Source organism: Chelonia mydas, chromosome 15 (assembly GCF_015237465.2).
Source record: "Chelonia mydas isolate rCheMyd1 chromosome 15, rCheMyd1.pri.v2, whole genome shotgun sequence".
Classification (NCBI taxonomy): Eukaryota; Metazoa; Chordata; order Testudines; family Cheloniidae; genus Chelonia; species Chelonia mydas.
Genome location: NC_057856.1, coordinates 14,685,489 through 14,700,239, shown reverse-complemented (window position 1 = coordinate 14,700,239; position 14,751 = coordinate 14,685,489). Strand labels below are relative to the sequence as shown.

General features: G+C 40.9%; 1 protein-coding gene across 4 annotated transcripts in view; it reads left to right on the top strand.

Moving 5' to 3' along the window:
* LOC102941617 (clathrin heavy chain 2) overlaps nucleotides 1-14,416 on the top strand; it is a 58,831-nt gene extending 44,415 nt beyond the window's left edge. For 2 of the 4 annotated variants that reach the window (XM_037878737.2, XM_037878736.2), the window contains 10 exons: nucleotides 38-145; nucleotides 555-722; nucleotides 810-959; nucleotides 1,402-1,533; nucleotides 1,983-2,093; nucleotides 2,897-3,067; nucleotides 7,443-7,664; nucleotides 9,227-9,247; nucleotides 11,329-11,404; nucleotides 13,001-14,416. In XM_037878737.2, coding sequence (XP_037734665.1) covers nucleotides 38-145; nucleotides 555-722; nucleotides 810-959; nucleotides 1,402-1,533; nucleotides 1,983-2,093; nucleotides 2,897-3,067; nucleotides 7,443-7,664; nucleotides 9,227-9,247; nucleotides 11,329-11,404; nucleotides 13,001-13,116 — 1,275 coding nt within the window. In that variant the 3' untranslated portion in view covers nucleotides 13,117-14,416. The remainder of the gene's footprint in view (nucleotides 1-37; nucleotides 146-554; nucleotides 723-809; nucleotides 960-1,401; nucleotides 1,534-1,982; nucleotides 2,094-2,896; nucleotides 3,068-7,442; nucleotides 7,665-9,226; nucleotides 9,248-11,328; nucleotides 11,405-13,000) is intronic. The other 2 variants (XM_037878739.2, XM_037878738.2) reach the window with 1 other exon arrangement.
* The last annotated feature ends 335 nt before the right edge of the window (nucleotides 14,417-14,751 follow it).

Below are 14,751 nucleotides of genomic sequence, written 5' to 3'. Positions count from 1 at the left end.
CTAACATCAGTATGACTAAAATCTTCTTTTGTTACAGGTGTGCTTTGCATGTGTGGATGGAAAGGAGTTCCGCCTAGCACAGATATGCGGCTTGCACATAGTAATCCATGCAGATGAGCTTGAAGAGCTGATTAGCTATTACCAGGTTAGTTTGTTTTAATGATCTAAGGGAATAATTGCTCCCGATTTTGCAGGATTTGTTAATATAGTGTTCCTTAAAATCAGAGATGGCAGCAACTACACTACCCTCAACAGTGCCATGGTAACAGTTGTCATTCCCAGTACTTAAACAAATCTTTTCAAGGATTTTTTTAACCACTAGTGAAACAAGCTCATTTTAAACAGGGAGCTGGGTTTAAACTGGAGAGCATCTTCAATGTGCAATGGAGTAAGTAAAAAGGTCAGTACTTCTCAGAAACTTCAACCTTGTAACTCCTGTCTCAAACTTAAAACTTCAAATCACTGTTCCTGCTATGTTGTCCCCTACTGTGCTGCTAAGGGATCTTTGAAAAGGGATGATGTTCAACCAATAACCTTGGCCATCTTCATCTTAGGATCGCGGCTACTTTGAAGAACTGATTGCCCTCTTGGAAGCAGCTTTGGGCCTGGAGCGTGCTCACATGGGAATGTTCACAGAACTCGCCATCTTGTACTCCAAATTCAAACCTCAGAAGATGAGGGAACATCTGGAGCTCTTCTGGTCCAGAGTCAACATTCCAAAGGTAGGTATCTTGCTGCATTAAACTGTTATGCACCTAGGCAAGTGTTGAGCAACATGCAACTCCTAATTATCCTTTTCCTATCCCTAGGTGCTCAGAGCAGCAGAACAAGCTCACCTCTGGGGAGAACTGGTCTTCCTTTATGACAAGTATGAAGAGTATGACAATGCAATAATTACAATGATGAACCATCCCACCGATGCCTGGAAAGAAGGGCAGTTCAAAGACATAATTGCTAAGGTAAATAGCTGATCTAATTACTGGACTTTTTGTGAAAATTGTTACTACAAAGCAAAAATTGAAGTGATAAGAGCTTTAATCTTACAGCTCGAAGGTTCAAGTATCTGTTCAACAAACTCCTGAAATAAGCAGGAAGCTGCTGAACTCTCTTTTTCTGGGCTTCCTGTGCCTAGCTCTTTCTCACTCTCACTCTCGTTGGGATCTGAATCTTGTACAGATTCTTGGAATCAGGCAGAGCAGGAAGCTGACCAGTACTAGCCATCTAAGTGAGAAGTTTGCTTTCATATTGTAGTTGTGTACATGGCCAGCACTCGAACAGAAATCTGACATTTAGACTTTGCAGAGTTGACACTTTTATCTGATATTTCACTTTCCCTGCAATATAGTTAAACTTTCAGATGCAGAGGCAGCCTTTGATCAAATCAGTGTTTTCCCTATCCAGGTGGCCAATGTGGAGCTATATTACAAAGCCCTGCAGTTCTATTTGGACTACAAACCTCTGTTGATCAATGATCTTCTGCTCGTATTATCTCCACGGCTGGATCATACCAGGACAGTAAGCTTTTTCTCAAAGGTGAGCTATAGTCGTCATAAATGGATCAGGTATAGAAACTACACTCTGTTCCTCAGGATTTCTTAGTGCATTCTTGTCCTTGCCCTCAGATGAAGACTTTGGGGTCTAGAAGATGTATCCGCCTCTTGCAGTAGCAAGCATGCTGCTGCTGCTCATCAAATCACTTGGAATAGGGCTGTTCCACAGTCTATGTAGGCCACATGGTTATGGGAAATGGGTCCAAATATCTTCTGTAAATTTAAATCCTGACTGTCTAGCTCTTCTATGCCAGCAATTAAAGGATAAAATTGGCCTAATATCTGAGCCACTGGCAGCTATACTAGACTTTTTTGGGGCTGGCTTAAAACCAGTCTAGGGCTAAACTGGGGAGCCTGCCTCTCTAGAGTATTTCATTTCCTTCAAAGCAGTACTCTTAATCTAACATGTTCTTACTGCTGTTCTGCTTCCAGGTTAATCAGCTGCCTCTAGTGAAGCCTTACCTGCGTTCAGTCCAGAACCACAACAACAAAGGAGTCAATGAGGCTCTAAACAATCTCCTGACAGAGGAGGAGGATTATCAGGTGAGTCTCCCATACAGTTGAGTTACAGCAGGTCTACAACACCTTGGTGTGCAAATTTACTCTCCCTTCTCTTTACATGCCTGCTCTTTGTTAATCGGCCACATTTCGTACATTGTAAGAATTATTCACCTTGGTCTCAAACTGACTTGATTGAAAGGTATTGGCTGGAATGTAAAGGGGACGGGGTAAGTCCACCTCTTCTGGAGGAATAGCAGCCATGGCCAAATATTTCAAGGGTCGGGATGAGGTAAATGCTCTCTACATGTGATAAGTAGAAATACCCTACAACGCTTCTCACATAAATAGCAGGTTACTTCTCTCTAGACAGCATTAGAATAGAGTTGTTACATCTTGGCACACTATGTATGCTGCTGTATGGGGGTCTAGTTAAAAAGAAAACACCTTGTGTATGTGACAGGTTGCAGGCTTCTGTGTTAAGTGGACTAGGGAGACAGACCAGTTACTTAAGCCTGCATAACTTGTCCACTGCTAATGGGACACTTAGCACTTGTATCAATGTTTCTGTACTTCAGTAATCCCTTTAGGCAAAACCAGCATCATGGCTTTCTTTAAGCCTGGGGGACTGACTCCTTTGGAGCAAACACCTCTCTTTAGAAATTTTCTAATCTGAACAGCTAGAATGCAGCCATGTCCGTACTGCAGTAACCTAGAACTAGCAGTCCCCAAAACCGAAGTTAATTCATGCTAGCCATACTTCTCTAGTTATTTTTTGTTTTTTGTTTCTCCAGTGGTGGTCAAACTTACTTGCTGTTCTGATAGCTAACAGAATTTTTCTCTAATAGGGGTTGAGAGCATCTATTGATGCATATGATAACTTTGATAACATCACACTAGCTCAGCGCTTGGAGAAACATGAGTTGATTGAATTTAGGCGTATTGCAGCCTACTTGTACAAGGGTAATAATCGTTGGAAACAGAGTGTGGAGCTCTGCAAGAAGGATCGTCTCTACAAGGTCAGTTAACATTGAACATTTCCCTTTTTTAATGGTATGGAAGAGGTTATTCTAAAAGGCATCTCCAAACTAAGCAGCAGTGAGCTTTCTGCACTGTCACTGTAGCATGGATTGCACCTGCCTTTGCAAAATTGCTACAAATCTAGGATTAGAACTAATCTAAGAGGCCATGTCAATAAAACTAAATTCCTTTTCACACACCTGCCTTTTTTTCCATAGGTGGTTATCTTGTAACAAACTAGTGCTGATTAGGATGCTCACTTGACAGGAGTACACTTTCTGTGTTTACCAAAAAATCTTGTAAAATTGTACTTCAGATGGGGAGCCCTGGTGCAGTGGAATCAGTGTGCAATTACTGAGGCTCTAGCCTCCATTAAAACTTAAGTGCAAAACAGTACGTGATGTGGATAGTTATATTCTGTGGAGGTACAGCACAAGCACTGTAGGTACCTGAAGCAAAAAACACTAGTTCGTCTCATATGCGCAAGTCTGAACACACCTTTTGTCTTCTGAGACTTGAACCCAAGATGGAACTAATGGCTCTGCCTTTGCCAACCTCTTTGGGGCAAGACATTGTAGAGAAGCACTTGAAGGCCCTGTAAACCTACCAACCGTAATGATAGGTTAGCCTAAGCCACTTCTGATTTTTGTGTTGAAGACTCTCTAATAGTGACTTTGCATATTGGCATCATCCCTATTTTAAAATGTCAGTACAAAGACTGCACTCAGATGCCAGAAACTAAGGCTTACTGCTTTTTTTTAAAACACCTTACTCGCACCCATACACAATCTGTCTTGGACAGAGACTTCTGTGACTGGTTCAATCACAGAAACCCCCTTGGAACTGTCACTTGATGTGATGAGACTACCTCTGAGCCAGTTTTCTTTGCCAGTTTGGGCCTCCAGAACCATGCCTTGTCAAGCCAGACAGACCAGTCTGCTCCAACACAGACCCAGGGTCTGAACCACATGCCCCAAAGCTGCAGACTTAACTGAAAACAGCTGAAGTGCTCCTGTCTCCAGCACCCAGACATCCAGCTCCCAATGGGATCCAAACCCCAAATGTATTTCTCTGTATAAAGCTTATACAGGGTAAACTCATAAATTGTCGATCCTCTAAAACACAGATACAGAGATACACAGCTGTTTGCTCCCCAGGTATTAATTACCTACTCTGGGTTAGTTAATAAGCAAAAGTGATTTTATTAAATGTAAAAAGTAGGATTTAAGTGGTTCCAAGTAACAGAACAGAGTAAGTTACCAAGCAAAATAAAACACAATAAGAAACTGATTACAGATAAAATCTCACTCTCAGATGTTCAAATAAGCTGCTTTCAGACTAGACTTCTTCCTAGTCTGGGCCCAATCCTTTCAGCTGGTAGTTTTTTAGCTCCAGCTCAGGTGGTAACTAGGGGATTTCTCATAACTGGAGCGTCCTTTTTCTGTTCCACTCCCTTTATATAGCTTTGGCACAAGGCAGGAGTTTTGTCTCTGTCCCCACCCCTCCTTCTAAATGGAAAAGCACCAGGTTTAAGATGGATTCTGGTACCAGGTGACATGGTCATGTCTCACAGGACATGTGAGACCCCCAAGCCTTCATTCTTCCTGGCCTGACTCACAGGAAGGCTTGTAAATGGCTGTTTACTTGCAACCAATTGTCCTAGTTGACAGGAGCCATCAAGATTCCAAACCACCATTAATGGTCCACACTTTGCATAATTACAATAGGACCTCAGTTATATTTCATATTTCTAGTTTCAGATACAAGAATGATACATCTATACAAATAGGATGACCAGTCAGTAGATTATAAGCTTTTGCCTGAAGCATATTTCAGTTACATTCTATTCACTCATTAGCATATTTTCATAAAATCCTATAGAGTGCAACATCACAACCTCACTTTCAGTTCTTGGAGGAAGTGTCTTAATCTCATCTGACTTGCTTGCTTTAATGCCAGCAACTGGTATTTATTGTTATAAATCCCATTAACTGATGAAAGGTCAAGTTGACAAACCAAATCTGATTTTTAAAATGGATACTGATAACTCTCTAGCTAATCTATGGTCTAAGCATATTCTATGATCCTATGCCAGGTCGAATGGAGCATCTCCATGACCATCTATTGCTTTTGTATAATCCATGGACTACCTGGCATCTTGTACATGAAGCTGTGCTGGCCATTCTTGGGTTCTCCTGTAAATGCTTTAGTTCAGTGGCTCTTAACGAGTCCACCTTTCATGGATGGCTAAAGAATGCTAACCAGCTCAGAACTTACTCTTACATTCATAACCTGGATGATGTCCTTCAAAGAAAACAAGCGTGTTTAGAAAATGATGCCAGTGTACATGCGACTTGTGCAAGAACAGCAGAAAGGCATTCTGATCTCTGGTCTGTTTATAGAGATGCAAGCGGAAAAATTCAACCGGGAACTTAATGGTGAATTCAGCAATTTTAAGGCGAGTGTAGGTTGGCTACAGAGATTTCAGAAAAGATACAGAATCTCTCAGATTGCCATTTCGGGAGAAAAACGCTCTGATGCCGATGCTGTGCAATTGTACCTTGCGAAGCTCAGGGAAATTGTACAGGCAGAGGGTTACTCGGAGGAACAAGTTTACAATGCAGACAAAACAGGAATTTATTATAAAATGTAGCCCGATAAAACCCTGGCTGTCAGAACAGGTGAACGTAAGAAGGATATAAACAGGCAAAAGATCACCTTACTTTATTGTTTTGCATGAATGCAACAGGAAAGCATAAATTAAAACCATTGTGCATTGGAAAGTCTTGCATGCCTCGGTGCTTTCATCATGTAAATGAATTGCCTGCTGTTTTCGTACAAGAACTCCAAAAATTCCTGGATGACAAAAAGATATTTTTGAACAATGGTTCTTCACCAAACTTGTCCCTTCTGTGCAAAAGCATTTGCAGGAAAAATGCTTAGAAGAAAAGGCCTTTCTTTTGCTCGACAACTGTCCAGCACATCCTCCGGCTGAAAGACTCGAACCTGTGATGGTAGAATCTGGGTTGAATACTTACCTAAAAACACTACTTCCAAAATCCAGCCGCTTGATCAAGGTGTTATCGCCATTTTTAAGCAACACTATCGACAGAACTTGGTATGACAAATGATGAGTTGTCTCTCTCTTTTTTTTTTTCCTGAAGTTGACTATAAAAGACTTTTACATTGGTGATTCCTGGAATTTATTACACACCTAAACAATAAACCGCTTTTGGATGGTGGGACTGAGTCGTTTGGCCACCTGCTCCTGGAATAAAATGAAGAAAGCAGATCAGTCTGAGGGATTTACAGAAAAGGAAGTTGGAAGAACAGACATGGAGTGGATGCAGGAGCTGTGCCAGCAACTGTCCAGGCTCAGGGTAACTGTTCTGTCACAATATAAAGTCCTGGATAAGAGGCTATGATGAAGCAGAAGAATTTTGTCCCGTTGCTGAAAGACGGATGGATGACCAAATTCTTCAGGCAGTATGACTAAACAGTCCAAAAGCTGAAGAATTGGCCTTTGCTGTGGAAGAAGAGGAGGAAGATGAAGTAGACGTTCCAGTGTCAACTTCGACTGTAGCTGGCTTAGACTGCTTTGAGATGGTTCGAGAGGCAAGACGTTGAGCCTATAAAAATTATGCAGCTACATAGTCTTTTGCAGTCCGCTAAGTGGAAGCAGCATAGCAGCAAGAAACAAAAGCAACTCTGACTTTAAGAACTAGACTAGTTTATTGTAATGTCTACTTTAAATCTCTAATAAAGCAGATTTTTTCTCATTTATTGTTTCCTTCAAGTAGGAGTTTATTTTCTAAAGTTTTCTATACTTTATGGATGTGACATTTACTGCGTACAGTAATTTAATTTAATTTCATTTTAACACTGTCCCTGCAATAACACAGTACTTGGCATGGATCCCAAATCCCACATTCTAGCGAGGGTCTGGTGTGTATATATTCCAATCATATTTTATAATATGAGAAAATAAGCTATTTCAGTAATAGTGTGTGACACTTTTGGTTTTTGATTTTGTAAGCAAGCACTTACCTCACGTCTCACAAAACAGCCTCCTGAAAGGAGTACAGTAATCTGGAAAGGTTGAGCCACTGCTTTAGTTTAGTTTAACTGACATCAGCCAATGATCAATACTGCAGGCATTGACTACTAGTGCACACAACCAGTGGCCTGAATTTAAAAATACTCACTTGGAAACCAATTACATTAGCCTTTGGCTGACCTTAAGGCAGGAGAATGCCAAAGGCTGCAAACTACTTCACTTGGGGAAACCTGTCTGCAGAATTTGCTAAGGGGGGGTGGAGTAGTTTTGAGGTGGCCAGGTGGCAACTCTTAAAGTATGTGGCATTTCACTTGTAGGATGCCATGCAGTATGCTGCAGAATCCAAAGATGCAGAGCTGGCAGAGAAACTGCTCCAGTGGTTCCTGGAGGAAGGCAAACAGGAGTGTTTTGCAGCCTCTCTCTTTGCATGCTATGACTTGCTGCACCCGGATGTGGTCCTTGAGCTGGCATGGAGGCATAACATCATGGACTTTGCAATGCCTTATTTCATCCAGGTGATGAGGGAGTACCTTACCAAAGTGAGTATTGCTTCTGTTGAAAGACTCACTACTTTGTAAAAAGAAAAGGAGTACTTTGTACTAGTTTCTTGCACGTTTTAGCATTGTCCAAACTGAGCTAGGTAAGACCGTGCTCATGGATTGTTGAGATACTGAACTGTTCCAGAAAGACCAGTTTGAGGTGGAGGTACATAAACTTCAGCACACCTCAGTGATCATGCTACATAGTACATAATAATGAACCAATCAGAATTAAACCTGATGCTTTGAGGCTATAACTGTTAATTGATAAGACTAAACTGAACTGTTTCTCTAGCTGCTATCTATTCTTCTAGGAACTGTGAATCGAGACTCCGAGCAAAAAGGGCTAATACTGTGCATGCTGCTTTCTTGAATACAAGGGCAGTCTATTTCTCCATAGTGTTCCAACCATTTACTTGACTACTTTTGCCTTCCAGCTTTTACATAAAACTACGAGGGTTAGTTTTTTCTTAAAACCTAGGCTCAGGAGCTTTCAAAATGTGATGTCTCTTACCATTCCTCTGCCTTCTACCAACTTAATTTTAGGATGCCACAGTCATCTTGCCTGAGACCTAACTAGTTCTCTTCATGGGAATAGTGGGGTAGTACTTCATGAAGCAGCTAGCCTTCTGAAGCCCTCCCACATCAGGAACTATGGGAATACATCTACATAGACTCTATAGTTGTAGACCTATGGGACTACAGAATGTTTCAGGCTAATATATACACAGTGGATTCATATTTAACTTTCATTGCCAATCTTGTAAGCTTTCTGCATTCTGCTGAAATTGTAGCATCAGTGTTACTGAGACATTTCAGTAGTTCAGGTCATGTTTGTGTGACATGTCCAGAGGGGAAGGAGCCACTGTCAACATGAATGCAACTTCAGGCTTTATCTCCTTGGGGCAAGAGCCTCAGCTGATGTAAATCATAGTTGCACCACTTCAATAGAGCTATACTGGGGAGGCAGGGGGATCTTGCCCTTAGTAGTCATAACCATCTGTCTGCAAATATGGAGTTGCTAAATCCCACAGAATGAAACAAAACTGACTTATCACAAATGTAAAGCTAGAAGAAAATAAGTGCTACTTTCCTGTAGATACTGAGGATACATGGCTCCACATCAACACAAGGTGGAAGTCACTTTTCTACCTTCTTAACATGGGTAACATTTTGTTTTACAGTGCACAAATGTGCAAATACTGTCATACATGGAAATTCATGATTTAAGTACATGGCATACTATGTAATGGTGGAGTTGCTGTGGTTTAAGACATGCCATTTACATGATAAATGCAAGTTATATATGGTAAGTCTGTGTATGCTGTTTAATTACCAAATAACCTGCCAAAATAAGCTGTCTGCAATTGTAAGTAAGATGTAATATATAATCCATATACGTAACTTGTGCACTGTAAAATAGTGACGAAATGATTTTCTGAGCTCTAAATATCTCTTGCCTTTATTGTCCCAATGTTTTGATTGTGGCTTTTTTGCTTCAGATTTGTGTTTTTTTTTTGAATACTCACTTGATAAGTATTCCCTTCTGAACTTTCTTGCAGGTTGATGGGCTGTTTAATAAGGTGACAGTCTCTGATTTTAAACTTTGTGTTCATTTGTGTCCCTTAATATATATCCTAGGATTCTTACTGGAACCTAGTTGTAGCTTCTGCCAGAAGAGCAGCATAATCTTTGTCTGTTTCCTATTAACTTCTAATGCTGTAGAAAGACAGCTTCTCACATGCAACTTGGGAATCCAGCCAGACTTAGCTCACTTTCAGCTCGGGAAAACTAATCACTGAACACTGTTAATAAGCATTTGGGCTAATGATTCAAAAAAGAAATAGATTTTTTGCCATGAGTCCATCCTTAACTCCTGTCTGATGTACTACATTCTTTTTGTTGTTGTAGATAGCCCATTATCGGAATCCTGTGACCTTCTGGTTTACTATGCTGCAAGATCAGTTGTGAAGGAGGAGGAAATATCTAGATAACTGATTCCCAAGTGTTCTGCTTTACTCAGGCTACATGTAAACAAGTCTAGCAGCTTACCATACAAAGTAGTATGATCTCTTTAGAGAAGTGATGGCCCCTGACTTGGCAGGACAAAGCTTCCCAGCAGAGACTCTTGTCTGCATGCTCAGAAGCGGCTTTGGACTGATCTTTTGTATGCAAAATCTTAGAATTTCAGCACAATAGCTTCAAATAAAACTAAGTCTATGCCACTTGCATGTAAAAGTTGGGCAGTGGATTTCTCAAATAAGAAATGAGGCTTAAATAGTAACTTTAAACTGCTGGCTGGATTTACAGGTGACCATTATCTACTAAATGCTAGATTCCTCCTCCTCCCCCCCCCCCCCCCCAAAAAAAAAAAAAAAAGGTGAAATGTGCATGGTGAGTCTGATGTGCAGTGAAACTAATTTAGTTTGTGGAATTAGAAAATGGGCTTCCTTTACTTAAATTTGATAAATTCTGTACTTCCTGTCACATAGGCTGAATACTGTTGCTTCCCTCTAGAGGGAGTAGTATCTGCTATTTCTGGATAGATGTTAGTTATGCTGTGGATTGCACTTAAAAAGTTATAAGCATCCATCTTATTTAACAAAGGTCATATTTTTTCAGTCCCAAGTTGGCAACTCTGAAAGTGTGATACTTCAGTAAGCATCAGATTTGGGGGGGCATGGGTGCTAGCTGACCAGGCCATTCCAGACATGCTTCCCTTGTCATAGCACATGTAAATGAATCTATCGGGTAAAAAGGAGTTCCAGAGCAGAGGACCTGCTACTAGGAACTCCTCCCCCCCCCCCCCCCCCCCCCGAATTCATAGCTAGGGATTTTAGTGCTAGTAGTTTTATTGTGGTGGTAAGCAGTGGCTGTCTAAGATATCAAAGACTAAACTAGGTGTGTATAGAGCAAAATAAAGACTTTGTGCTGTACCTGTAGCTTCAGCCACTTCCCCCTGTAAGACCACATCAAACTGTCTTCCCATTGAAGTCCTAGGAGATTGCATTGCTATCTAAAAGAAAATAAACTACCTCTAAATTAGTGAGAATATTTTAAATCAATATACCTATAATATTGGCTCTGTAGCCTATTCACAACTTATTGGCACACCAGATAACTTTTAGGAACAGAGCTTACTATTTGCTGTACTAGATCTCTTCACTTTACATAAGATACAGCATTGATTAGTCAAACCATGCTTCATGATGTATGGTTTCCAGAGGCAAACTGTAGGCGTGTGTTTTTCAGAATTTCTTATTGAAGATGTGGTTAGTCAGCTGTCTGCCAGACAGTTCTTCCTGCAGACTTGACACTGAATCTCTGAAATGGAAATTGGCAGCTTGTTGTGTCCTGCAACACATTATCAATGGATGGAGAGCAAGTGCTACTAAGCATTACACCTGTACTTCAGATAGTGGACTTCGTTGTATTTAGCTAAGCAAATATTGATGCTTATTTCAGAACTAGTCTCCCCTCCTTTTGGGTTTTAGACCCCATGGACAACTTGGAACACACAAGTATGTTCTATTGGCTTCAGAATAAGACTTGCAAGGGCAACCCTTTAATACTTGAAGCATTTGGTATGAGACCTACCACTAAGAGGTGGCACATAACTTAGGCAAGGCCTTCATACGCCTCTCCTGTTCACTTTATAACATAGGTGGATAAACTTGATGCTTCTGAAAGCCTAAGGAAAGAAGAGGAACAAGTAGCTGAACCCACTCCAATAGTATTTGGTAGGTGAAAGACTTGGTGTCTTATTTTTATTTTATTGCTAGCAAGATAATAACAGTTAGGTCTCCTCATGCTGGGCTTTCGTCACTTTCCTGTGGCCTGTCTGTAGTATGGATATCCTCCACCTCCAGTCAACTTGAAGCAGTTTGTCTTCTCCCAGCTAGGGAACACAACTTGGAGCCCTTATCCTGGATAACTGTCTAGTTGTACTTAATTAATATGCTGGAAAGTTTTGTGCAACACTTACAGCTTAAACATTTGAATGAGTAGCAGTACTTTAGCTGAAACAATCCAACTTGGCTTATTCCACCCTTTACCATACCACTCCTTTAGACAAAGCATAAATCCCAAGTCTTTCAGTGGTGGGGGAAGGGAGAAGGAGCCATTGGGTGAATGCAAATACACATGGCTCTTGGGTTCCCAGAGTCTCTCTGGATTTCCAGAAGAAACCAGTTCTTCCTTGTACTTCCTGTCTGATACCTTTCGAAGAGATTGGAAGTCTGCCTTTCCACTTGACAAATCAAGCAGTGAATGGATTTTTTTTTAAATGGCCTGGTCTAGAAAGACCTTATGTTGAGCAGGTAAATGGAAGGTCTCTTTCACAATGGACTCTGCAGAAGGCTGCTTCATAGGCTGTTTTTGTGACAAGATAGATTCTGCTCACTAGCACTGACTTGAAGCAGCTCCGAGGCAGGGAAAGCTCTGTGGTCCACTCTCTAATGGAAAGGTTATCACTGCGTTGATTTATCTGCATGAGGCATGTGCGCTATTGGCGTTCATAAGATGCGTTTGCAATCTGTGGTGGTACACGTACACAAGCTGCTGAAAATTCAATAGCTTGAATTGCTTTGGTCAAAATTTTGACCATGCATGAGTCCTAACAATATACATTGTTTTTGTGTTTCAAGGAATCAATCTGTATTATTGGGAGGCTGTGTAGCTGTTTCAAACTAAATTGATACCCTTTTTTTCCCACCCGCACCTCCTACCTCACCTTGCACTGGCATTGGTGGGCAGATAATGTATTTTTCATTACATTGGCAATTTCAAAAACCCAAAATTCTCTTTGGGTCTAACACTTTGACCCAAAACAAGACGCTTTGTTCTGATTTTGAGCATTTTAAACATTTTATTTTAAAAAGCAAATTTTGAAACTCTTTTGGTTTTTCCATTTCTCAACATTTCCTTCTGAAATGTTGAAACAAGACACTTTCTGTATTTGGTTTTTTAAATTCTTGTAGGCTTTTTCTAAATGGACACACATTCATAACATGTTTTGGAGTCATCAAGCCCCCAACCAAAATAAAAAACCTTAAAGTCTTAGTCAGAATTTCACCGAGCTCTAGGTACTGTGAATTGCTCTAAATCTGTCTGGCAAGAAAAGCTAGATGGCCTGTTTTTCACATCATTGTGTCCTCTCCTCAGTGGAGGAGGTATAGTTTTAGGTTCTCCCATCTTGTTCGTTAGAATACAAATGTGCTTGTTAACCAGCTATATAGTCATTCTAAAGTCTGGGCAGTTTAACACCACCTCATCTCTTTTTTTATTCCAGGCATTTGCAAAGCTTTGTTTAAACAAACTCCTTCTTCCCTTTCCAGGCCAGCAGCTAATGTTAACAGCAGGCCCCAGCGCAGTACCTCCCCAGGCCAACTTCCCGTATGGATACACAGCTCCAGGATTCACCCAGCCACCTGTTTATGGTTTCAATATGTAACTAGCTCTTTGACAGATCTACAGTCTGTTTTTTCTCCCTTCCTGTCCTGCTAACTTCTTGGAGAAGTTTACAATGGTCCTAAAGGCACAGATGACCCCTCGGTTGGTTGAATACTTGCTGTCCCACTCAGTGAGAAGATTTCCAGAGGATACCTGTTACCATTATTTATTGCTATTGTCCAGTTACATTTCAACCTCCAAAGGCAGCTTTTGTTAATTATGTTGCAAGACTCTTGACTGAAGTCAAGGCACTATTTATCTAAAACTCCGAATACAGCAATAACTACTTGGGGCCAGGGGGAAGAGGGAGTGCATGTTCCTTGCTGCAAACCCATTGCCAGCAGTGGTTGTGCTGGGGAATCACCTGGCACCAAGTCGTTAAAGCTTTAAAGTACTGTAGCTGAAGCTACTAAGTAGGTAGCATGGATGTTCAGAATTGAGTTCAGCATCTTCTTACTGGTGGACTGTTAGAAGTTTGCTTAAATCTGACTACCCCCTTTTGTTTGCAATGTTGTATGCAAAAAGGAGAATGGGCTATAGAATATTTCTTAAAGTACTCTGCAAATTGTTTGGAGGAACATGGGGGAAATTTTTTGCAGAAAGTTCTTGGGGGGGCAGATTGAGCCTGTTCTGTACCATCTGGGGTAGGTTTGAGTCTTAATTACTGAAAGAGAATAAATCTGATCATACCAGAGAGCAAGCAAACTTCCCAGATGCTTTTTTGTTTAACAAGATGGGAGAGCATGTTACTCATTTGACATTAAATGGTACAAAAGGAAATCTCAGCTATATGTATGGCAAGTTGAACGGAGCAGGAATGTGTGCGTGTGGGCTGCCAGAGTACTATGAGCATATGCTAAGGTAACAATGATTCAAAGAGTGCAGTGTCAGGATGGGGGAGGGATATAGTGCTAAAATATTTGAGGTAGTGGAAAGGGATATAATCCTGGTTTTGCACCTTTATTAACTCTGATGCTGGAGTCAAGGTTTTCTGCTCCACCATCTTGGGCTGACTCAAATTCCTGACCCTGACTGGCAACTAGAAGCAGTGTCATCTGATCTGATAGGGTTTGGCAAATCTTGGTTTTGCTGTGCTGTAGTAGTATAAATGGCACATCCACCGCTCACCTTTTTCTTTGAGAATGCCAACAGAGCTGTATTCCTTTGTGCCACTCTTCAAATACATATATCATTAACGTTTTATGTACTGAAATTAGATAACAATGTATAATTTATGGTTATGAACTTTGTGCTAATCATGAATATTATAAAAGTCCAATTATAAATGTAAAACTGGTGTACACTGTGGTTGTAGTCTTATTTTTTTGGCAGGGGGAGTTGCATCTACCAACAGTGATGATACCAAAATGTCAACTGTCAAAGCTAGACTAGGCCTTTGATCACTGCCCTCCCCTCTGTTACCTGCACTGTAGTAGGTCCAGAGCACTTTGGACTAAATACTTACACTGTACTTTTCCCCCTGTAGCTATTCTGAGGAGTGAATGAGGAAAATACTAGTATCAGGCAGTTCTTCTACCACTTGCAGAGTGTCTTGCAAGTCCCAGGTGAAACTAACTTTTATGCTATGAACACAGTGCCCTAAACTTTTTATTCTTCTGGGGTCTCCACTATATAC